This window comes from Siphateles boraxobius, unplaced genomic scaffold (assembly GCF_051911475.1).
Source record: "Siphateles boraxobius isolate OS27281-9 unplaced genomic scaffold, OSU_SipBor_1 16, whole genome shotgun sequence".
Taxonomy (NCBI): Eukaryota; Metazoa; Chordata; class Actinopteri; order Cypriniformes; family Leuciscidae; genus Siphateles; species Siphateles boraxobius.
This window is the reverse complement of record NW_027508766.1, coordinates 6240186-6266542: the sequence shown is the minus strand read 5'-3', so window position 1 is coordinate 6266542 and position 26357 is coordinate 6240186. Positions and strand designations below refer to the sequence as shown.

The 26357-nt window shown below is 37.3% G+C and overlaps 2 protein-coding genes across 2 annotated transcripts; both read left to right on the top strand.

Moving 5' to 3' along the window:
• Window positions 1-1298: 1298 nt before the first annotated feature.
• hspb3 (heat shock protein, alpha-crystallin-related, b3) lies at window positions 1299-1976 on the top strand. Its single transcript, XM_077231009.1, has one exon. The coding sequence runs from the start codon at window positions 1360-1362 to the stop codon at window positions 1810-1812; it is 453 nt and encodes a 150-aa protein (XP_077087124.1). The 5' UTR covers window positions 1299-1359; the 3' UTR covers window positions 1813-1976.
• A 5635-nt stretch (window positions 1977-7611) lies between these two features.
• snx18a (sorting nexin 18a) lies at window positions 7612-25588 on the top strand. The gene is made up of 2 exons (XM_077231342.1): window positions 7612-9500; window positions 24330-25588. Exons 1-2 carry the CDS (start codon window positions 8030-8032, stop codon window positions 24581-24583), a joined length of 1725 nt encoding a protein of 574 aa, XP_077087457.1. The 5' UTR covers window positions 7612-8029; the 3' UTR covers window positions 24584-25588.
• Window positions 25589-26357: the final 769 nt, after the last annotated feature.

Here is a 26357-nt window from a genome sequence, read left to right as displayed (position 1 = left end):
TATACTAAAATTCTCAAGTACCTTGGCTTGATACGCTTTTATGACCAAAGACATTAGTTTCGTAATCCAGGCCTATTTTACTGACATGTCCAGAATCTCTCTCTCTGTCTAGCTATATATATATATATATAATACACAGGTATATATACACACACATATATATATATATATATATATATATATATTATGGCTGGGAAAAAATTAATCGCATCCAAAATAAAAGTTTGTGTTTACATAATATATGTGTGTGCACTGTGTATAATTATTTTATTATATATATATATATATATATATATATATATATATATATATATATATATATATATATATACACACACATGCATGTATATATTTAAGAAATATTTGCATGTGTATATTTATTTATTATTTATATTATATATAAATATAAATTTTTTATATATAAATATAATTTTTTTCATATATATATATATATATATGCATGTGTGTGTATTTATATATACAAAATAATTATACACAGTGCACACACACATATATTATGTAAACACAAACTTTTATTTTGGATGCGATTAATCGATTAATTTTTTCCCAGCCCTAATATGTGTGTGTGTGTGTGTGTGTGTGTGTGTGTGTGTGTGTGTGTGTGTGTGTGTGTGTGTGTGTGTGTGTGTGTGTGTGTGTGTGTGTGTGTGTGTGTGTGTGTCTAATAAATGTCCACAAGGTGGCAGTATTGGTTCATCATTCACATTTGTCCATAAAACGTCATACCTCAGAAGAAAAACTAAGGTATATGCACCCCAAATTAATGTCAAGGTCAAGGCATAATATTTGTAAGTGGCAAAAAAAAATTCTGATTATATTTATTTAAAAGGAGTTTTGTGTTTGCTCCTTCTTAGTGTAGCATTTATGTTTTCTTTAGAATATATTTGAAAATGTATTTTATTCCTGTGATGGAAAAGTTGAGTTTCAGCATTATTACTCACTGACAGTCTCGGTGTCACATAATCCTTCAGAAATTATTCGATTTTGCTGATTTGGTGCTCAAGAAACAGTTCTTATTATCAATGTTGAAAACATTTTCATAGAAAGTTCAAAACAGCTTACAGTATTTGAAACAAATATTTTGTAACAATGGAAGTCTTTGTCACTATACAGTCAAAAAATGTCCCCAAATTTTGTCATGCTTGTTGAGTACAAGCTTCCTACATACTAATGTGAACATATCAGTTCTCTTTGCCTATTCTAAAATGGTCCGCCCCATCCCATGCCCAGAAACCCAAGCAGAGGACTGTCTTTTTATAGCTTTGGTTGGTTCTAAAGGCATCGCGCTACTTCACATTCACTACACAAAAAGCCAAGGTAACCTCTGCACCCAGTGTCATGGCAAGAGAGGGGATCACCATTTCCCATTGGATATCAAGCTCTGTGCGCTACCAGGAGCACTTCAAAACAAGGAATCTCAATGAATGCACTGAAGATCATCGACTATTTGCCCTGCCGGGACCTGAATGTCTGTCGGTTAAAATGGACACTGAGGGGAGTCAAGCAGACAGTGGGGACGAGGACTCAGGAGAGCCAGTGTTTCAAATCCTGCTGGACGTGACTCAATTTAAACCAGAAGACATCCTCATACAAGTCTTTGAGGGGTGGCTGTTAATCAGAGGTCGGCATGGGGTGAGGATGGATGAGCATGGCTTTGTCTCGAGGAGTTTCACTAGACAGTATCAGCTGCCTGACCGTCAGCTCCAGGCGGGGGACCTCAAAGCCATGCTGTGTCATGATGGGATACTAGTGGTGGAGACCAAGGACCGATGGTGGCCAGCGTGCGATTAGGAAAATGCAATGACTTAACATCATTCATGATAGGCTGTGTTAGTAGAAGGTTTTTGTTGTTTTATATCAGTTACATCATAGAGCAATCACATCGATTGCTGTTATATGACAGTATTGCTATGTTCTACATGTCTGCAGACATTTAACAAACTTCAGCTTGTTTGCCTACCTAATGCTTAGTTGCTTACCAGCAAAAATGTATTTTCTAATAAATAAAACAAGCCTCTCATATACATTTCTCAAAAAAAAAATCTTATAACCTAGAGTAATTAAAATTGGCATCTATTACAATAACAGTCCACTTGCAGGAATGTGATTAAGCTTAACTGACTCCTGCCATAATGCAAACAGGCTTGTCAGCATTCCACAACCATCTCTTTTGAAAAAAAATTGGTCAAAACCTGTTAAGCACACAAATAGAATAGTCATAGGCGGGTATTACATCATAATACTGTAAAAACAGTATAAACTCTTTAATTACAGTAAATGTAATGCGTCTTGTCATATTGTATGGAGAAAGCGTCTTAAAGGTTGCTTAAAAGAGATTGTACATCTAACGTAACATATCAATGTCCGAATTGTGAAGTATCTTTCCTTTGAATCGGATTTTTTCAATGAATAGGTTGAACCTGTTCCCAACACAAACCCGTCTCAGACTGAATCATCGACGTCGTGAGGCTCTTTGGGAAGACCTTTTCGTAATAAGCCGAGAACCAAAGATAGCACAATTGTAGCAGGGATTTCGGTATGTTCTAAGCAACAGTATATTACGTTCTGTCTCCAGCGTCCATCGGGCTTTTTAACGGTAATCGATTAGAACGAAATAAAATGTTCACTTTAAAAAAAAGAGTGCACTCTGCACTGATTAAAAATTCCAATGGCATGAACCAATTCGCAACTGAATTTAGTATATAAACAGACTCATTCTTACTTCAAGTAGGATAACTAATGTTTGATAAATAAAATAATTTACCTTAACATCGACTTCTTGAAGACTCGGCAACGGTCGCCAATCTGACTCTGAACGGCATTCCCTTCACACGAGGGCGCGGGAGGGAAATTAAACAGGAAGTCGCGTAATTATAATGTTTACCGGGAAAAGTAGGCCTATTTGGTTTCATGAAAACAAAACAAAAATGTGTGTGTGTGCAATATATATATATATATATATATATATATATATAGGAATGAGATAATTACGATATTAACCCCCCAAAAATAACTCAGGAACAAATTTAAAACGGGCTGTTCCTATTTTAAATTACATTCAAGAACCTGATTTGGAATTGAGAATTTGACTGATGGATAGGCTAAGGTGTTGATTTAATATCTGAATAGAAAAGCTAACAGAATAAAACGTAGACTATAGGCCTACTAGATGCGTGTTAACCCTCTGGGGTCCTTCGGCCCAAATGGACCCGAAACATTTAAATATTTATTTTTTAAAAATCATAGCTTCATCGGAATGGTCTGACATTTTGTGAGGGTTTTGGTACTTGGTATATGAACACCCAAAAAAATTGGGGACAGGTATTGAATAATCAAAGTGGTTGTAAAAAAAATTGTCACACTCAGGACCTTCGGGTCCAAATGGACCCGGCATAGGAAATGAATGGGAAATTGGCAAAAATGTGAAAATACCAAGTTTTTTTGTGCGTACAATCTACAAATCAGCCACGATCCAGAAAAAAGCACACAACAGTGAAGGGGTGAATCTATAAAACATCAAGAGTGCAAAACAGACACATCCACACACACACACACACACACACACACACACACACACACACACAAACACACTTTTATACATAAACAAACTAAAAAATTCAGATTTCATATGCGTTTTGCATTTTTAAAATGCTCAGTTTGTCCACCAGATGGCATCCATCTCATTTCAAAAATTGCTTTCATGAGGTCTAGGCTTGACTCTAAAATGAAATACAGCTTTAAAAAAAATAAAAATATATATATATTTTTTTATAATTTTCTATTATATTCAATGGGGGGGAAATTGGGGGAAACGGGTCATATTTATTGCATAAATATTAATTATAAATCATAAAATTATCTCAAAACACCAAAAAAGAAAAGAAAAAATATTATAAAAAACAAGTAAAAAAAATGATGATTTTCTTTTAATAAATATGAATCCCACCCCTCCGGCCCATTTGGACCCGAAGGTCCTGAGTGTGACTCTGAAACGAAGGACCCCAGCGTTTTAGTAGCATTTTATTAAAACTTGAAAACTTTATCATCAGCTTGAGTTTAGTATGGATTATGCAGGGCTCGACATGCTTGTCCAAGTAGATTTTTAGAAGGGACAAGTCAAGTGAAAAAATGTTTTACTTGCCCGACCTGACAAGTAAGATTAAAATGTAAATGACAATATTATTAGGGAATAACCATAACACAAGAATTATTCTGGTTTTATTTAATTTATTGTAGCCAAAGTGGCGATTGATAGTCTAATAATATATAATGCACATACCCAGATAGCAAACTGACATTGAATCAACCTAGAAATGACGTTACTCGTGACATTGAAAAAACGTTGATGTCCGACGTTGATCCGGCATCGTTTTGCTCATCGAACGTTGAATCAACGTCAGACACCCCATTCAAAACAAACGGAAAATCGACGCAATTGGTTAGCTTTCCTAACGTGGAAACGATGTTGATTTTAAGTTGCTTGAAACGACGTTAGGCCTATAGTATCAACACATAGCCTATTCAACATAAAATCGATCAAATTGTTAGCTTACCTAATGCTGAAACGAATATTCTCCTGAATATTCAGCTGATTATATCCTTTTGTTATATTTGCATACATCAACAGTGCATGCATATTTATTATAACATTGCACATTTATTAAAAGTCTATCTAGATAGTCTAATCATACTTTTTTCCACATTTTATCAATTCTATATATTATTATTTTATCAATTCCAAACCTAATCATTCTTAATAACTACCATTAATAATTTTGGAAATAATCATTTATAAGTGATATTGTTAATGAGGACACCTTTATTCAGGTGTGCATAATCATTAAGCAGGTTTTCTTTGACAGGTAAAATGGGCCAAAAAAAGAGATTTATAGGCTACTGAAAAGTCATTAAATGCCCATGAGAAGGATAAAATTAGAAAATTAAACTGACCGACCATTGGGCAAGAGGATTGGGTCAACAGGGTCCAGCCCTGGTTAATTATTAAAGGATAACTAAACCCCTGGTCAGAGCCTGACTCCACCCACTGGTAATATTTGAAAAAATGCTGGAAAAGTGGGCAGGGATCCGCAGAGACGGATTGATTGACAGCTGTTGTCAGACTCTGAAGTGGAGAGCGACTGGAGTAACGCAAGTAGCTTTGCAACAGAGCGGTCATTTGAAGTCTAGGACTTTTCTGAACTTTTGTATATATGTATATAAGGTCCTTCTCAAAAAATTAGCATATTGTGATAAAGTTGATTATTTTCCATAATGTAATGATAAAAATTAAACTTTCATATATTTTAGATTCATTGCACACCAACTGAAATATTTCAGGTCTTTTATTGTTTTAATACTGATGATTTTGGCATACAGCTCATGAAAACCCAAAATTCCTGTCTCAAAAAATTAGCATATTTCATCCGACCAATAAAAGAAGTGTTTTTAATACAAAAAAAAAAGTCAACCTTCAAATAATTATGTTCAGTTATGCACTCAATAGTCAATACTTGGTCGGGAATCCTTTTGCAGAAATGACTGCTTCAATGCGGCGTGGCATGGAGGCAATCAGCCTGTGGCACTGCTGAGGTGTTATGGAGGCCCAGGATGCTTCGATAGCGGCCTTAAGCTCATCCAGAGTGTTGGGTCTTGTGTCTCTCAACTTTCTCTTCACAATATCCCACAGATTCTCTATGGGGTTCAGGTCAGGAGAGTTGGCAGGCCAATTGAGCACAGTAATACCATGGTCAGTAAACCATTTACCAGTGGTTTTGGCACTGTGAGCAGGTGCCAGGTCGTGCTGAAAAATGAAATCTTCATCTCCATAAAGCTTTTCAGCAGATGGAAGCATGAAGTGCTCCAAAATCTCCTGATAGCTAGCTGCATTGACCCTTCCCTTGATAAAACACAGTGGACCAACACCAGCAGCTGACATGGCACCCCAGACCATCACTGACTGTGGGTACTTGACACAGGACTTCAGGCATTTTAGCATTTCCTTCTCCCCAGTCTTCCTCCAGACTCTGGCACCTTGATTTCCGAATGACATGCAAAACTGAGCAACAGTCCAGTGCTGCTTCTCTGTAGCCCAGGTCAGGCGCTTCTGCCGCTGTTTCTGGTCAAAAGTGGCTTGACCTGGGGAATGCGGCACCTGTAGCCCATTTCCTGCACACGCCTGTGCACGGTGGCTCTGGATGTTTCTACTCCAGACTCAGTCCACTGCTTCCGCAGGTCCCCCAAGGTCTGGAATCGGTCCTTCTCCACAATCTTCCTCAGGGTCCGGTCACCTCTTCTCGTTGTGCAGCGTTTTTTGCCACACTTTTTCCTTCCCACAGACTTCCCACTGAGGTGCCTTGATACAGCACTCTGGGAACAGCCTATTTGTTCAGAAATTTCTTTCCGTGTCTTACCCTCTTGCTTGAGGGTGTCAATGATGGCCTTCTGGACAGCAGTCAGGTCGGCAGTCTTACCCATGATTGCGGTTTTGAGTAATGAAACAGGCTGGGAGTTTTTAAAAGCCTCAGGAATCTTTTGCAGGTGTTTAGAGTTAATTAGTTGATTCAGATGATTAGGTTAATAGCTCGTTTAGAGAATCTTTTCATGATATGCTAATTTTTTGAGACAGGAATTTTGGGTTTTCATGAGCTGTATGCCAAAATCATCAGTATTAAAACAATAAAAGACCTGAAATATTTCAGTTGGTGTGCAATTAATCTAAAATATATGAAAGTTAAATTTTTATCCTTACATTATGGAAAATAATGAACTTTATCACAACATGCTAATTTTTTGAGAAGGACCTGTATATATATATATATATATATATATGTATGTATAAATATATATTACACACACACACATAAATAAATAAATTATATATGTGTGTGTGTGTGTGTGTGTGTGTGTGTGTGTGTGTGTGTGTGTGTGTGTGTGTGTGTGTGTGTGTGTGTGTGTGTGTGTGTGTGTGTGTGTGTGTGTGTGTGTGTGTGTGTGTAAATATATATTAAACACACACACACACATAAATAAATAAATAAATTATATATATATATATAAATATATATTACACACACACACACACACACACGTGTGTATTGATCTTCACTGACATAGTCCAAGTAATACATTTCTTCTTTGGAACACGTACAACGTTAATCTGGAGTTTAAACCTGCCCCCTGATTTAATTTAAGCCTCAATTTAATCATGGAGTTGCTCGATCTACCTCCAGTAAATTTATAAGGGTTTTTTTTTTTGTTTGTTTTTTTGTCATTTAATGTAATATCCCACGCGATGGCGTAATTGTTCATTGTATAGAACTGTTCAAAAGAGACGTTTCGCGAAAATCCAGTAGCACCTCAATGCAGTACATGAGATCCACGGGGAGGAGTCGGATCAAGATCCAAGGGGTGGAGATGGGTAGGATTAGGGTTGGGTTTAGGGATTAGGGGTGTGTTTAGGTATCAGGGGGCGGAGTTGGCTAGGTTGAGGTGTATGTAAGGTGGGAGGAGTTGGATCTGGATCCGACTCCTCCCCGTGGATTTCATATTCTGCAGTGAGAACCATCTCCGAAAATCAGACGTCTGAAAATCAGAACTCTTATGTATTTGATTCGTGCTGCCTGGTGCTAAGCTCCGCCCTCGACTACCCGGACTGGTTGTGCTCTCCTCGGCGCTGCTTAGTGAATGTATACTGAGGTCGGTGTGGGACGGGCGCACAGCACAGCGACTGGGCTCTGGATGGTGAACTCCACGGATGAAGAAATGATTCTGCCCACCACTCTGGGAATTTTAAACACGACAGCTGACAGTCACGTTATCATTTAAGCGGTGTGAGTAGGACTTTGGCGATATATACAGGGTTTACGGTTCCTGTAGCTGACGCGCAAGTTGTTGTCAGTCTCGCAGGTCAGTCAGTGATTGAGTGAGTGAGTTTGGGTTGTAGTTAGCTAGCTGATACGCTAGCCTTAAACGATTTTAAATTCATCGAAGCTTGGATATATTGTGTGCCATGGCTCTGCGAGCGAGAGCTCTGTATGACTTCAATTCAGAAAACCCAGGAGAGATATCAGTGAAAGAGCACGAGATTGTAACTCTGTACAGCGAGCAGGACATTGAGGGCTGGCTGGAGGGGGCGAACAGTAGAGGGGATAGGGGGCTTCTCCCTGCGTCCTACGTCGAGGTATTGAGGAATGACACCGTCTCGTCTTTTAACAACAACTCTCGATATGCCAACATTCCCACTTGTGGTTTTGACTTAAAAAATCAGACTCAAGAGAGCTACAACAGTGCACCAGCAGCACCCAGCTTCACAGCCTACCCTGCTATACCTCAACAACAACAACAACAACAACATCCAGGAACCCCAGCCAGTGATGATGATTGGGATGATGATTGGGACGATCACTCGTCAGTAGCTGATGAACCAGGGATTGTTGGTACAGGATACAGGAATTATGAAGGTAACGGACCCTCTAGCTACAGCATCTCCACATCCTCCATGCCTAGAGGTGCACAGCAAGCCAAAAGTTCAGCCACGGTCAGCAGAAATCTGAACAGGTTCTCGACTTTTGTGAAGTCTGGTGGTGAGGCATTCGTCCTGGGGGAAGCATCCGGCTTTGTGAAGGATGGGGATAAAATTTGTGTGGTAATGGGTCAGTATGGTCCAGAGTGGCAGGAAAACCCTTACCCATTCACTTGCACTATTGATGATCCCACCAAGCAAACGAAATTCAAAGGCATGAAAAGTTACATTTCCTACAAGCTGACGGCGACCCATACGCAGAGTCAGGTCAACAGAAGATATAAGCATTTTGATTGGCTCTATGCACGGTTGGTGGAGAAATTTCCTGTCATTTCAGTGCCACACATCCCTGAAAAACAAGCCACCGGTCGCTTTGAAGAAGACTTCATTTCTAAAAGGAGAAGAGGGCTGTTATGGTGGATGAATCATATGACCAGCCACCCTGTACTGGCCCGGTGTGATGTTTTCCAGCACTTCCTCACCTGCTCCAGCACGGACGAAAAGTCTTGGAAGCAAGGGAAAAGAAAAGCCGAGAAGGATGAGATGGTTGGTGCTAATTTCTTCCTCACCATCAGCACTCCAGCAGCCCCTCTTGACCTGCAAGATGTCGAAAACAGGATTGATGGATTCAAAGCCTTCTCCAAGAAAATGGATGACAGCGTGATCCAAGTCAATGCCACGCTTAACGAGTTTGCGAGGAAGCAGATAGCCGGGTTCAAGAAAGAGTATCAGAAAGTGGGACAGTCTTTTAAGTATCTAAGTCAAGCATTTGAGATGGACCAGCAGTCATACTCGGTCGGTTTGAACCAAGCAATTGCGTACACGGGAGAAGCCTACGAAGCTATTGGAGACTACTTTGTGGAGCAGCCTAAACAAGACGTGGACCCTGTGATGGATTTGTTAGCCCTGTACCAAGGACACCTTACCAACTACCCTGATATCATCCATGTTCAAAAAGGTAATCATTAACTCATTTATTTGTATCATCTTTGAAATATGCATGAAACTGTGTTCAGCTAGATCAGTGGGCATTAAAGATAACAGGGTCATTGCTCTCAGAAGTTTGCTTTGCTTGACTGATTTGTTTGCATTGAAGTGCCACAGATGAGTTAACTGGCTGTCTTGGTTTCATCTGACTGCTGAGTCACATGGGTGAGCTGTTGCTGACGTGCTGTGTGTGTTTTTCCTGTTGTCTGTAAATCAGCCACATACGATGAAAAAGACTGAAACTATTGACGTACTGAATTGTTTGGAATGTTGACAGGAGAGTTTCAGTACACATGCAATCATTCAGTCAGTCGTTGTGCACTGATTTGAGCATGGATGTTATTGTTAGACAGTTGTACATTCTAGCTTAGTGACACATTTCTGACACTTAACAGTTGATAATGTCCTTGATTGTGTATTATAAAACAAGTGTCATTTTATTTCAGATCAAAAGCATACACATATACTTAATTTTTCATCTGGAATCATAATGAGACTCGTTTATCATTTTCATCATGATGCTCCAGAATGCAAATAAGCCCCTCAGAGGATGTGGGAAGTGCAGTAATCACACCTTCAGCTGCTTTATTAACTGCTTGAATATTTATGACGCTCATTTACATTTGCAGATATATGTGAGACTTTAGGCTCTCAAATTCTAGGTTGAGATTATTTTTGAGATAGACTCCCTTTTATTTTTTGATGGGGCCACTAGCCTTATAATGTAGGTCTCGCATAGCTTGCAATGATCACTTAACATGAATTTTTCAATCAAGACTTTTAGTTTAAGACAGGATTGTTTGTAATATTTCTTTTTTGTACTGTGTTCTCTAAATTTTATTGCAGTTACATACTTATGCAAAGTGTAGTAGTCATCATGGTTTAAATGAAACGGTCGAACCCAGAGGCAAGACTTCATTTTGAAATTACTAAAAATGATCATACACAGTTCATACGTTTAGGACCAGTAAGAAATGAATACATTTATTCAGCAAGTAAGTGTGCATTAAATTGATCAAAAGTGACAGTAAAGACATTTATGTTATGAAAAATGTCTTCTTCTTTTTTTTACTATATATTCATCAAAGAAGCCTGAAAAAAATGTATCAGTTTTCACAAAAATATTAAACCACACCACTGTTTTCAACACTGATAAGAAATGTTACTTGAGCAACAAATTAGCATATTAGAATGATTTCTGAAGGATCATGTGACACTAAAGACTGGAGTAATGTCTGGGGCATTTATACACATTGTCTTGTAAGTTTTCAGAGAATGACTTGACGGATAGGCAACACTGAATTTTACAAGCTGTTTCAATAGTCCACATTTATGTGGCTCCTCGTAACCACAACATGAACAAATAGACTTTGTTAAAGCCTATAGAGACTGTCTATGAGCTGAGCTTGCAGGGTAGCCATATATGTCTGCCATTTCTTTATGGGAAAGTAGCTAATGTTTTTATCTTGTTGTTCACAACAAAATTTAAAAAGTAGCCTAAATTTAGATACATTTTTATAACTGTTGAATGTGTAAACCAGATGTTAAATGAGGTACAGACTGGTGCTGCAGACACGCCACTGTCACTGTATTGTGCTTTGGAAAAATTGAAATGCTGTGTCGTACTTCCAGCAGAGAGGCCTCAGTCTGTGACCGATCCAGTCGACTGTCTAGGACTGAGGTCACCTGCATCTGGCTGAAGCCCATATGTGATTCCTGAGCACTTGCGTAATGTGTAATGTATACCCTATTTAGCAAATTTTTATTGTCATTGTCACCATATAATTTTAGCATGGAAGTAACCGCCTTATTATAGGTGTATGAGTCCTGTGAGAAATGTAATCTTTTCTGCATTCTGTCTGTGGTTTTGCCCACAATGTCACTGTTAACTTATGCAACTGTGAGCAATGAGCATAAGATGGAACATCTACGGGTTCTGAAGAAACGATCATCCAGACTTTGAATGAGTCAGTAGAAAACTATGAGCAAAGCTGTCCACTTTCCATCACCACTGTGACAGAGTAAATACTTACATGTTCTCCGATTACAATGTCTAATGGCAAACAAAAAGAGACATTTAAATCCCCCTGAGGAGTAGGGGGGGCATATTATAACCGCTTCCTGTCTCATGATCTCCTCATAGACATTTAGACATCTATCTTTCATAAGAAATAATGACAATTTTAGCTTTGAATTTGGGTCATAGCTGCATTTTGACAGTTTAGTTGTTAAAGTTTCATCATATTGTCATTTGCCATCTGTTTACCTACCTATTTTGTCACCCTTTTAATATTTTTCATGGTGATATGAAAATCAATACCATAAAAACAACTGCACCTCACAAATGATGCCTAAAATATTCTACAACAGACTTAAACCACATCTCAGTAAACAACAGATGAAAGTTTATGATTTGCGTTCACCTGTGTAATTCAACATAATGCATTAGTTGGTTTCTTTTTTTTTCTTTTTTCTTGTTTTGAAAGATGATCAAATTTCAAGGCCATCATAATGTCCACAGGGATAAATGAAAGGTCTGCTGTGTTTTGATAAAATACACATGAGCACAGCATGTATTGATTTGTGTCACCATAGCCCCCATTAGCGATGGAAGTGAAGAGCCATTAGTGAACATACTGACATTGGTATAAATGCATTGGACCCTTTTTTTCATCGCTTTTCTGTGATATGCATGGAAACACGTTGAAGTAGTATATGTGGTTCTTATGACAATGAGAGGAAATAATGACTCAAATGTTATGCGGTTAGCTGGGGAAGTTAGCACTGTGCTTAAACCCTTAACCAACCACAGAACAGCTATCCTAAGTCTATTATCTGTTTGACACATTTCAAGTATTTATTGTGTTAGAGACATGTCTAACGTTATCTCTAGTCATTCGGAGGGGGTAGTCTGAAAAGACCTCGTTTAATGTAGTTCAACTTATGTTTTCTCTCTTCCGTGAAACAAGATTTAAGATGTCCTTTAGTGTGCTATATTCCAAGGCAAAAGATAGATTAGAGAAGGGTTGTGCGCATTCAGTCTTCACAACACCTCTGACAGACAAGTGAGTTTTGAATCATCTTCCAAAACGATTTTTATCTTACTTGAACTCCATGATTATTTTAGGTTGAAGTGTTTGTCTGATAGACTTTGTGACCTGTGTACAAGCATAATTTGGGCAGTCCAATCGAGTCACACTTTCCTCAGATAATTTTCTTAAAACTGAAAATGATGTCATTATCTACCCACCCTTTTTTCTGTAATTGTCTATCTCTTTCCATACTACAAAAATTCATGGTGAGCAGCACCATTCAAAAGTATCTCTTATTAATACTTAGCTTTAGTTTTACCACAGATTAATTTATAACGCTAGTATAGGCCTAGGGCATCGAATAGGTAAAAATAAAAAGCACTAGTTAATACCAATAACAAGGCTCAAAATAGCCCCACACTAACACGGTAGCATAATTAGGGTCTCTACCTGCAAACCGAAGCATTGAGAACTTTGTAAGTGTACAGACAGTTTAATAAAAAGATACTTTATAAAGACAGTACACTTCGCGTATATGGCAGGAGCCATCTTTGGAAAACAGTCATGATACAATAAATGTAATTTATTCCTGTGATGGCAACATGCTGTCACATGACAAGCTGTCACATGATCCTTCAGAAATCATTCTAATATGCTGTTTGATGCTCAGTAATCATTTTGTACTATTCTTATTGTTGAAAACAGTTGTGCTGCTTTTTATCTTTGATGAAATCAGGATAGTATTTTTTTTATTTTGATGAATAGAAAGTTCAAAAGAACCGTATTTATCTGAAATTGTAACAATTTAAAAGTATTTTCTGTCACTTTTGATACATTTAAAGGGCTCATGAACTGAGAAATCAAATTTTCCTTGAGGTTTAGACACATCATATTATAAGAATATCCTGAAAGTTTCAGAACTGAAAACTTCCTTGTTAGTCCAAAATCAGCTTTTATTGTTACCAGGCCTAGCGAACGACTCATCCTGGAATGTGCCTCTTCATGACGTAATAAGGTAGTGAATGACCGCCTCTGTAGAAGAAAATCAACTTAGGCCCCGCCCACTGGCGTTAGTGAGATGAGGAAGAGATGAGGTCACTCACTGACCTAAAATAACCTTACCTTCCAAAGTATCCTAATGTTAGGAATGTGGATATTTATTTTCAACAATGTGAATGTCTCAGTTGAACATTATTTATTCGTATTCGGTACATTTCACTGGATTCTTTGATAAATCAGTCAGCAAACTCGGCGCAGGGCTTTGCGATATGAACTCGACAGTATTGCCACAACATGTAAGTAACCGTGTTAATTCTAATGCCTGATCTGTGACCAGTCATTTCTGATGTAATGATTCATGTAGCTACAGTCAGATGTTCTTGGTCCTGTCAGTAAATCAAACCAGTGACTAAACGGTCAACCTCACATTGTTTCTCTTAGTAGGGTGTAAATAATCTGTTATTTAAACTGATTGAATTATATATAGAAAGGGATCCAAGAACGCTCCGTTTACAATAGCTGTAGTAGCTGTCAATCAAACAGCGCGTGTTTGTCACTGACTGAGTCCTGGACTCGCCCGTCAACTCCCATGATAATCAACGAATCTCTTATTTACATTGTGTTTGCACTGTTAGTTATGATGAAAGCCTTCGTTAGTGTTCAGAAATTGAATTACAATGACGGGATCGCTGCATGTCTGTGATCGGCTACAATACTCATCACTGCAATCTTTCATGCCACAATATAAATATAATGCCATAGATCTAATTGTAATGCTATAAATATCACTTTTCAGGAGTAGTTAACATTGAGAGCTGTAATAGTAAAAACATGCTAAAGGTTTTCGAGAGAGTTCCACATTTAATACTTAGCTATTTCGAATGCAAAGCTTTTAGCCAATCACAGTAGTTTGCATTTACACTGAAGTCTCTCACACAGACACGCTCCTTCAAACAGAGCGTTCAAATCAGAGGCATTTTGAAGTAAAAATCATACTAATATTATAAGTGCACCCCAGGAAACATTATGAAACAATAAAACAACGCAGTTCATGACCCCTTTAATTCATCCTTGCTAAATAAAAGTATTCATTTTGCAGCAGTTCTGCCTAATATCTTCTTTTGTTTCACTGAAGGCAGAAAAAATACAGGGTTGGGAATTGCATGAGGGTGAGTAACTGATGGCAAAATATTAATGTTTGAGTGAATGATCTCTTTAATTCATCGGTCATGACCGAAAGTGCCTAATTGCTACTTTAAGTCTTCACTGTCACTGGTGTTTATCAGGGAAGATGATTATTAGAGTCATAAAATTCAGCCACCATAGAAGACACAGCAGTTTCTGAAATGGGCTGAAAGCTGAAATTCATTGGTCTCCATTTAGGTGCAGAAGTTCTAGCAAATGTCTTGTAATTCACAGCGGGTGACTTATGTATTTTCCTTAATGCCCATGAATCTAATGGTGCCATTCCAAAGCAAATTGGACTTACTCTCACGTTGTCACTTTTGCCTGTGATCTGCATTTGCCTTTTCATTTGTTTAAAAAGACAAATAATTTGATCTGCCACCTATTTTATCATCAGATCAAAGTCCCATGCAAAAAGTCATGATCCAGATCTGTGTAATATGTTCGGGGTGTCAGTATTGGGATTTGTGTTCTCTAGTTGCAGTTCACTGGCAGGACTGCATGTGTTGTGTAATAGGATATTACGTAATGCCTGAAGAGGTTCTGCAGCAGCAAGCTTTATAGGGGCTCAGTTGAGCACAGATTCCCACGTGTGTCTCCGCCTTTCTCAGACCATTTTCGTACAAATGGTTTGCCCTATGTGGTTTTCTAATGTTTTAATACTCTCTTTGTTTGATGTTCGATAGCTTCGAAAATGCGCAATGATGTCTGGAATCATTTGATAAAGTAGATAAAAATACATTTAAGTGGAAGTTGTGCAACACCAATCTGCCATAAACTTACAATGAGAACACTATTGAATGTTGTGAATTCTTTATGCTTTAGTTGCCTGTGTTTCAGCACGTTGTTACAGAAAGAGCGCATCCACAACAGGAGTAATCTCAATCCACAATCTCATATAAAATGCGTCATATAGAATGGGCTACAGTTTACTGGTGTTCATTCAATCTTCAGCTTCACCTCATGCAGCTGCTATTCCTTTTCCATTTTCATTCAGTTTCAATTTTCAATTTATTGTTGGAATCTCTTCTAAAAAATGTCTTGCATCCCACAGCGTCTATTGTCTCTCATCAATACACATACACTTCAAATTATTAACACAATACGATTAACACCACTTGATACAAAAAACACATGTAAGTAAATACACAACTAGCTGCAGTGCATTAATTTAGTCCTTTCTATTTTTCAGAATCCTGAGGCCTACTTAGACCCTCAATGAATTCTGATTTATTAATTTACATTAACATTTACATTTAATCATTTAGCAGACACTTTTATCCAAAGCGACTTACAAATGAGGAGAGCAATAGAAGCAATTAAACAAACGACAGTATGCAAGTGCTGTGACCCTTCCCAGTTTATTCTAAGGCAGTATACGTAATCTTTAAAAAAAAAAAATAGATATAGAGTTGAAGAGAAAATAAAATAAAAGAAAGTGTTAGTATTAATGAATCAAGTGTTGCCGAAAAAGACTGATCATTCTACTCTAATAGCCTAGATGTTTCTTTTTCAAAAACATGCATTATTGATAATCCAGCAGTGGTATTTTTCATATTTTCATATGTGGATAGACATGTTTGCATGTCTTTTTTTCTTTTCTTCGTAACAGTGTTTTTTTTTTTTACATTATCAACATGATGGATGATGCTTGTATGTTTACAGCATTAGTTAAGAGGTTTTTCTCCTTGAGAAAAAATGTATCTACTGTACCTGATATTTATCCAAATGAATCGATATTGAATCAAGATCGGAATCAAATCACAAGCTTATGCCATTATACCATGTAAACATAGTTTTTTGTCACTAATATTTATGAAATGCTGTTTAGTTTCTAAATGTTTTGACAATCACAATAACAACCCACACACCCCTACAAAATTTTCTCACCAAGCTGAACTCAAAAGTTAGCACCCCGTTTATTAGGCTGGTGTCACTTTTTACGACCTCATGCAGATCCAACGCCATCTCACGACCAATTTGTACGAATTTGTACGAGTGATTAAAAAGTGGCTAATTGGTATGAATTCGTACGACTTGTCTAAACCCACGTGATGGGTAGGTTTAGGGGCGGGGTCAGGGGTAGGTCATTCGTACAAATTCATACGAATTGGGCAACTCGTAAAATATGTAGGATTTAGCTAAAATCTTGCTTATTTGTACGAGTGAGGTCGTATGAATTCGTACGAATTAGCCACCTCGTAAAATTTGTACGAACTGCCGTGAGATCGGGCTGGCAGATCTAATATACAGGCATGTTCCAGTTTTCTCCCTACTGGTTATGTTCACTTAAAACATAACCAACTGTTTGTTTATGTAAACCTTGTGTGTATGTGACAGCGCAATAAGATGCAAAAGATAACAGTTTAGTACTCACAAGCTGTTTGACAGGCTTTGTGTGTGCGGTTCAGGTGTAGGCGCTCAAAAAAGCTTGTCAGAACAACCTGCAAATAAAATGTTTAACCTGCAAGTCTTTAAAACGCATAATAATAAACTTTTGTAATTGTCAATAACTGCAATGTCACGTGAGAGTAATCCTACCTCTGCGTTAACGTGATGTTAATGTACATCGTGTTGTACCTATGTTGGGACGGAGGTGACAGAACGGCAACTGATTAAATGTGCACTGTAGCAGGATACTACAATATTTCTTCCAAAGCAGATCGTGGAGACATTTTAATCATTCACAATCAAAAATTGTGATATCGTGCAACCCTGGTTCCAACACTTTCGATTTTCTGCCCGATATATTAACGCATGGACCAGCTGTTTTAGCATTCAGTCGTTGAGTGACTTCGCCAATTCCCGTAATTTTTTGTTTTGCAACTAAACGACTGATTTAGACATTTAGTTGACCAAGCCTCTTCTCGTAACGTTTAGTCGCCTCGTACGTAACGTTGACCTCGTACGTAGGCATACCAGTAATCTTCATTCTTTGTTCACACACAGCATCTTAGTGGTAATTTACTGGTAATGTTACAACTTCTCATCTTGGTAAATTGGCAGAATCGATTTAACTATGAATAAGAACTTTGAAGATAATTATAGAGGTGATGCAGTTTTGTGATATACTGTGGTGTTTTGTATAGTCAAAGGTGCATATCTGTGGGAAAAAAAATAGAAACAAAATACAAAATAAAATTGTGACATTGAAAAGAAAAATGACAAAATATAAAAACTAGTGACATTTCCAAGACTAAAAAAACCCTACACTAAATTAACAGATTCCGCACAAATTTTTCCAGTTCAAGCTAGTCTCAAATGCAGCACAAATAAAGGTATAGAGTCTGTAACAACTCAAGGTGTACTAGTTCAGATGTTCACACATGATGTCTTAACGGTAATTTACCAGTAAAGATAATATGTGAAAGGGGTATGTGTCTTGTTTTCTGTTGGTTGTGTATAAGATTAAATGTATATATATTAACGTCAGAAATTAAATTTCACCCTATCTGTTTTGTAAATGCATGTTATTGATCTTATTTAGTGATTTATCCATGCATACGTTTAATTTTCCCCCAAAAAATGTACCTGAAAATGACGTAATTAGGGTTGATATAATTAACGTAATTAACGAACTCTGTTCTTTTAATGGCACCGGACGAATTACGTCGGTACTACCGAGTATCGATTCACATTTAATCAATCGGTGCCAAATTTCGGTACCTGAGAACGCATCTGGGCGCGAGAGTAAGCCTATTTAAATACGATTCCTGCAGGTTCTGCGTGTCTCTGTGTGAATGAGTGGGGCAGACACGCGGTTTCATTTACCACACACACACACACACTGATGCACTCGTGACGCTTGCAGTGTTTTTCAGCTTATGCAGTCTCGCTATAGGAGAACATGAATGCATTTCCAGAGCCGCTCTGAGAGTCACTGAAGCACATCAGCATTTTACAGTTTAATTTAAGAAAAACTGTCGTCATATCATTAGCACACGGAAACTCAAAGGTCTTCACCACAAAATAAAAGTTTGGTTTAACTTTGATATCTCAATTTAATAAAACTAACACTAATAATAATAAATTACCTATAATAATAATAATTATTATTATTATTATTATTTGACAAAGTATAATTAATTAATAAGTATAATTAATAAGTATTTCATATTTTCATATGAAAGATCAACTAAATTAATGTGTTATGTCTTCATTTGATTACTAGAAAATTCACTACAAAACATTTCATAGAAATTATTATTATTATTATTATTATTATTTTTATTAATATCCAAGCATCACAGACAATGGCAGACAGCGACCAAGGCATCTCTGGCATAATGTCAATAACAGTTCTATAAATGACTTACAGTTTCTTTACAGTTATTGAGATAAGCATACCTAAAGTACTGAAAAAAGGTACCGTTGGGTACCGGCACCGAATTTCATGTACCGGTTAAACTGTGAACTGTACACTTTATATCACATGTTTTGGTCATGTCCAAAATTGATAGAATACTGGGGCCCAATTTTTGAGACCTTTTCTAAAATGCTTGGTAAAGTCATCGCTCCAACCATGTCGACAGCAATATTTGGAGTTGTTAGTCAAGATTATAATCTAAGCAGATCCCAGTCTGATGTTATTGCTTTCTGTTCACTTTTTACCAGAAGGCTAATTTTGTACAAATGGAAAGACTCTTCACCTCCAACATATGGACATCGGATTAAAGATGTGATGTATAACATACAATTGGAAAAGCTACGATGTTCTATGAAAGGATCAAATAAGAGATTTTTCATCACTTGGCAACCGTTGCTGACCTTTGTGGAGAACACTTCTGCTAAAGAATTACTCTGAATGTACATGTTTGTATATTATTATTATTATTATTGTGTTCTTATTTATTTTCTTTTTCTTTTAATTATTATTATTTTTATTAATTTTTTATATATATTTTTTTTCTTAACTGGTCTGACCGTTACATGGGGTTGGGTGGGAGGGGGGGTCCTTATCTGTTCTGTATAATGTATATTTTTCATAATCTTTAAGTAAAATAAAAAATAAACATTGAGGGAAAATGTGAACTGTACCCAACCCTATTTGTCATGCGATCTTGCAGCGAAACTTCTCTTTGTTAAAGCATGCTGAATTTTTTCCAATTATTTAGTCGCTTAAATTTCGCCCCTCCACAATGGATTGCAAGTTTGCAAAACTGTATTGTTTGAATGCAACACTGACATCTCAAAATCCAATCAACTTCTGATGAATAGATCCAAGTTTGGCCTTACATTTTTTTTCTTTTTCAATAATCCGATACACTTGGATGTGCATCACAATACGACCAAAAAGATCTGTCTCTACGTCTGTTTCATTGCAATTTTTAAGCAGTGTTAATTGTCGAAAATGTAATGTATAGTTGTGTCTTGATTCTCACAGTTCTGGTTCTGTGTACATACTCATTGCTGTGTAAATACGGATTTAAAACACTTTCTGTTGTGTTGTATAGCCTATATGTCAGGAAATGTCAAAGGGTACAAACTTTGTCCGTTGCAAAAACAACACGGTAAATAGTGTCTGCAAGTGAGTGTGGTGCGAGACTCAGTCAGCTGATGATGGAAAAAATGTGATGCAAAAATAACCGAATGCGTTACATTCTATTTAAAGTAACGGTAACATAATTAGTGATGAGATTGTAACGATTCACATTTAAAAGCAACGTCGTTCCCCAACACGGGCTGTCTGAAATCTGTCTCACTTGCCTGCTGTTTTTCATCATTGCCCTGCATCTTGTCTTCCTTGAATGCACTTTGTCTTAGTGCTCTTTTGAACGGCATTTGTTAGAGTCGGTGTGTTCATGGGAGTGTGTGTGTGTGTGTGTGTGTGTTTGAGGAATTTCGGTGATCTGGGATACTCTCAAGCGAAGGCTTCTTTGGCCAGAAGGCATAGTGTGGAGTTTGGGGGGATGGGACATTTGGGAATGTCTTGCATGTTTCTCCTCACGAGGAGGGAAGTCAGCCATCTGTGCTCAATACTTCACTGTGTATACACTCAAGGCTTTCAGAGAGAGGATAATAATGTCATAAAATCTGAACTAATACACCTTGTTACAGACTCTATACCTTTATTTGTGCTGCATTTGAGACAACCTTGAACTGGAAAAAATTGTGCGGAATCTGTTTATTTAGGGTTATTTTAGTCTTGAAAATGTCACTATTTTTTATTGTCTTTGTTTTCATTTTAATTTTTCATTTTTTTTCTTTTTTATAATTTAATTTAGCTTTACCCCACAGATTGTGATATGCACCTTTGACTATACAAAACACCACAGTATATCACAAAACTGCATCACCTCTATAATTACCGTCAAAGTTTTATTTTTCAAATGCTCGAAGATTCCTGGTACACTTAGCAATAAATTGTAACTGCTATCAGTTTTATGGTTCAGCTGCACTGACTGGATGCAGTTCCTGAGCAGTTACTGATGGGCAAACATCAGCCTAGTTTGACTCTTAGTGTTTATTCCTATTGTATAATCTCCATTTCTCAATTCACTCCCATTTTTATTTTTAGGCTAGTTTCATCTCTAGTTTTTGTCTTAGTATTTTTTTTTAAATACATGGCAGCTCTGTCATCTTTACCACACACTACCGTTTAAAAGTTTGGGGTCAGTAAGATTTTTGAAAAAAATATTTTTTGAAAGAAGCATCCTATGCTCACCAAGGCTGCATTTATATGATCAAAAATACAGTAAAACGACTTCCTTGCAGTTAGAAGTTCATTTCTTTCATACTAAAGTGGAAGATGCTGTGTAATGACTTGCGCTGTTCACACCGCAAGTCCTAATGCTCAATTCTGATTTTTTGCTCAGATCCGATTTTTTGATTGGCTGTTCACATTACTTTTTAAAATGTGACCTATATCTGATTGCAGTGTGAACTGTTTGAGGTTTCAAACTAACCGGCATTCGCAAAAGAACAATAACAATGACATCAGACGCAGCACGCGGTTGCACTAAAGTTCGGGAGGTTATGGAGGAAGTAAGCATATTCGCATTTATTTCATAATGTTTGTGTAATGGAAACTTTTGCGGGTTTATGGTTGCAAATTCACTACAGAGATCTGTGTGGATGCGTAGACGAAGCCAGGACTGGTGGGAATATGGCGTGAATAGTTTCACTGAGACGCTGTTCTCCTGTGTCCCCGTTCTTCCATTTCGTGTGCAATTTCTTCAAAAACGGAGCGGTTACGGTAGGTCCTTCTAGCTTGAATTGAAGTATCTCCCCATATACTACTTAGATCTAACACCTCACTCTCATTGAATCGGTTCATCGCTGTTCTCCATATCTAGTCAAGTTTTTAATGTTAGGCTACTGTCTGTGTCTGTTGTGACTAGGGCTTCGCCGGCGCATAATTGTGACAAATGTCGACGTAGATTGACGTAAAAGTCGCATCAAATCCGCCTTGATTGTTCACACTGCGGCCGCATTGAAAAAAATCTGATCTGGGTCTGATTCAGGACCACACATGTATGTGGTCTAAATCTGATTTGAAAAAATCAGATCTGGGCTAGATTTGAGTGTTCACACTACCTCTGAAGAAGTCTGACCTGGTCACTTGACCCCAAAAAAAATCAGATTTGGGCCACTTTTGCCTGCAGTGTGAACGGGGCATTATGACTGTTATTATGTCAAGTCACTCGATGTGACACTTAATAGAGTTCTTTCTTGTTTCCTGTCATTGTAATATGAATCAGGTTGCTGGGGAAAGCAATGGCTTTGACGTTCACTGACATTGTTGAAAGTTTTATTATAGTCAGTTGATTGGTCAATCGTGGCATTCTGCTGTCAAATATGTTTGGAATGAAATCGGCAATCTGTATAGCTGAGCTTGTTTTTACATCTCTTGTATCATATCTCTCTTTCAATATTTCATGTTTATTTCTTTATTATAATGTGACCTTATCACCCTGTCTAGGTTTAATATGATAAAATGATTGACTGTGTGACTGTCACTGTACACTTTATGCTAGTGACGATCCCTTCCTTTTTTTTCTGGAACAGTTTTTTTCTCCTGTCATTTTCCACTAAGATAAAAGCAGCCCTGTCTATCACTGACCCTGATCAAGTAAAACATTTTTACCAATCTGGCACAACCGTACAGACTACAGAGGAAAACATGTGATTTTACTGCATTTTAACTTCCATGTTCTATGAGCTTGCAAGACTTTTGCAACAATGGCAGAACTGCACGCAGCTGCCACATACCTCATTACTCATTCACTTAACTTCCTCTTGTAGACAAAAGCTCCAGAACAAAAGTTAATCAACACTAATTTCAAACAAACATTCAGAAGCATCCACAGTTGTGAAATCGCATGTGTTTTAAATAAAAATATGGTAAAATATTTATTTATAAAAGTATTATGGCATCAAACCTTAAACTCCTCTAATATGCTCATTGCAGGGTGTTGTGAATGAATACATTTTGTCAAGTGAAGTGATCTTCAACAGATATCCCATCCTCAGGGAGAAGGCAGCATTGAACACTGTGGGATCCTGTCAGTCAGAACGCACCCCAGGTCATTGCGCTCTTTGCTAAAGAGCTGATGATCTGAATCGTTAACTACATGAAGCTACTGAATCTAGCTACTGAATCTAGCTTTAAAAGCCATCACGAGGATTCGTCACTCTGGGTCACATGACCATAAACTATTAAATTTCTTCCTTGAAGTCTCTAACGGACTTTTGGAAGGGAAATTATTGGCTGCATGTAAACGTAGTCACTGTCTCCCTCATCTAGCACACCTGATTCATCTCAGCAGCTCATTAGTACGGATTACAAGACTTGAATTGGGTGTGTCTGATGAGGGAGACATTCAAAATGTGCTTTGGTGGGGGTCCCCAGGACAGTTTTGAGAAGCACTGGTCTAAAGCAAAGACATAGCCCAAATTCACAAGCAATTGCTTAAGTAAACAATCTGTAATGAAATAAGCAGCAAATTACAAACAATAGGGCAAATAAACACAATAGAACAAAGTTAAATAGTGTTTAAGTTTTTCAGGTTGGTCTGTTCAAGTAAGAAATACAGCAAAAATTAAATAATGTTTATGTGAATACTCATCAAGGGAGCATTTTGGCACATAAGTGTGTATATTTGACATTTCAAATGGAATAAGCCACACAAGAGAACATCATTTGAGTTCTCACTCACTTAGGCGGCTTTCAGACCTGGCGTTGACATACCATTACCGGATTCAGTTTTCTTGAATGGATTGTTATGCTTTTAATAACTTATGAAGTCCATTCCGCTCTTTATTTTCTCATTCACTGATGTTTCATAAGCGCTCTAAAGTATATTTACTCCTCGCCTCCATTGACGTGCTCTTGCACCTCCCCACACCTTGAAAACCCATACATTCGCCTATGATTTATAAATCAAAATAGTAACCTGATAATTATATCATAAAAGTGACATCCTGGTCATGCCATATTGCTCTTTTCAAAACATGTTTTTATAACAGCCACATTCATGCAGAAGAACAGACGAGTCTAACCTGTTGAGCCATTTGTCATAATTTCTCTCTTGACTGAATCTGAGTCAATATTTAGTCTCATGCTGGTTCTGCTTTCTCCACAGGTGCTCTGACGAAGGTGAAGGAAAGCCAGAAGCACGTAGAGGAAGGGAAGATGGAAAGCCTGCAGGCAGATGGCATCAGGGAACGCTGCAACATCATTTCTTTTGCCACGCTGGCTGAGATCCAGTACTTTCACCAGACTCGAGTGCGGGACTTCAAGTCCCAGATGCAGCATTACCTCCAGCAGCAGATCAGCTTCTTCCAGAAGATCACGGGCAAGCTAGAGGAGGCGCTTCAGAAGTATGACAATGCCTAAATAAACCACGTTTCAATTGGACTGACAGAGTTTTACTTGCCTGGCAGAGAGCCTGGTGAGGGTTAGCCAGCACCTAGAAATATATGACAAACCAAGAGTCTAAAATTTATTAAATCTATCCCATACAATGAGTGCCCATTGGAAGGAACTGAAACTTTTTTGGGGAAAGTATTTAGTGAGATGGCGATAATAAACGTCTAGTCTGGACTGTGTTTTCCTATGTGAAACTGATGACAAGGACAGAGACACGCAGGACATAGTGAAGGAGAACATGGGATATCTTTGATCCTGCTACTAATGTCATATTTTAAACAGTGTTCTTCACACTGATGAATGAAATATTAATATGACTTGAGGGGCTTGTGTGGCTCCTCTCTGCCACCTTTTAAACACTCGAGACCCTCTTAGACATTCTTAGATGTTTACAGACCTTACAGAGCCGCTGTCATCACTGTTGTGCCTTTTGATCTCGTCTTGTTGGTAATTTTATAATTTCTTATAAAGAAATATATATTATTCTTATTTTGAAATTAGTTTTTACAAGGTTTGATGTTATTATCTTAATTATGTTATCTTAAAAGTCATCCCTGCTTAAAATGGCAGGACGAAGGAGTAGCTGGCTCATGTTTTGAGATAAGTGTGGGAGTAGATTGTCACAATGTTCTAACTTGATATCCTGTCTGATTTATTCACCCCACTCCCCAAGATATTTTGGGTCCAATGCAGAACAGAATGTGGATTTGGGGGAAAACCGTAGTCGTAGACAATTGAGCAGGCAGGCACCTAAACAATTTTTCAAATGTGATGTAAACAAGAAGCACAGCACACTCTGGATAACATGAACTCATTTTGGACACTTCTGCCTACCATTTTTTTGACTTATGACATTTCTCAAAACTTACAGTCAGAGAATTCAGTTTATTTTCTACTACAGATTTCTACTTATAAACCACACCTAGATGTTCTGAAATATTAAAGAAGATTCCAAATAAATTGTTCACCTAACTGCTTGCATTGTATATATTTTGTAGCGCGTGTGTTCTGAGGTAGGCACATTCAAACACCGCATTGAACATATTTTGATTATTATTATAAATAATCAATGGCAACAATTTGTCTGTTTGCTGTTACTTTTCTTGATTATATCCTGTGCAGGCATAGTGAAAAAGAGAACAGATTGAAATATAAACACAAAACGTTTTTTTTCTTAAAAGGGCTGCACGATATTGAAGTAAAATGCAATAAAGTGTTAAATAATGCAATATTCGATATGCTATACAAAACTGCTTTAAGTGTGTAAAATCAACTTGAATTATATTTATATATATTTAAAAACTGAAAATGATATAACCAATAAATGTTTCATGTTTTGTCAATGAAAAGAAAGCATCACTACAACTTCTGAAATTCAACAGCAGCATTTTAGCATTACATAAAAAGTAATGTCACGAATTTAAAAAGTCATTTTAACATCAATGTAAACAAACAAAAAAAGCTGTTTAAATACCACCAACTCTTTGCTTAAATGGGTAATATTTACTTATATCATCCTGAATCCTTAACATCAAGAACATCCTGGTAAATGAAAACACATAACTAAACTAGGGGTGGACGATTTGTTATTTTTGTTTTTTTTAAATGATTTTAGTTATTAAAAATAAGAACAAATGGGTTTGCAAAATTAAAAACAATAGGAAAAATACAATAAAACAAAGATACAAATTAAATAAACAGTGCTTTAAATTTTTCAGGTACGCCGACATTAGATAGATAT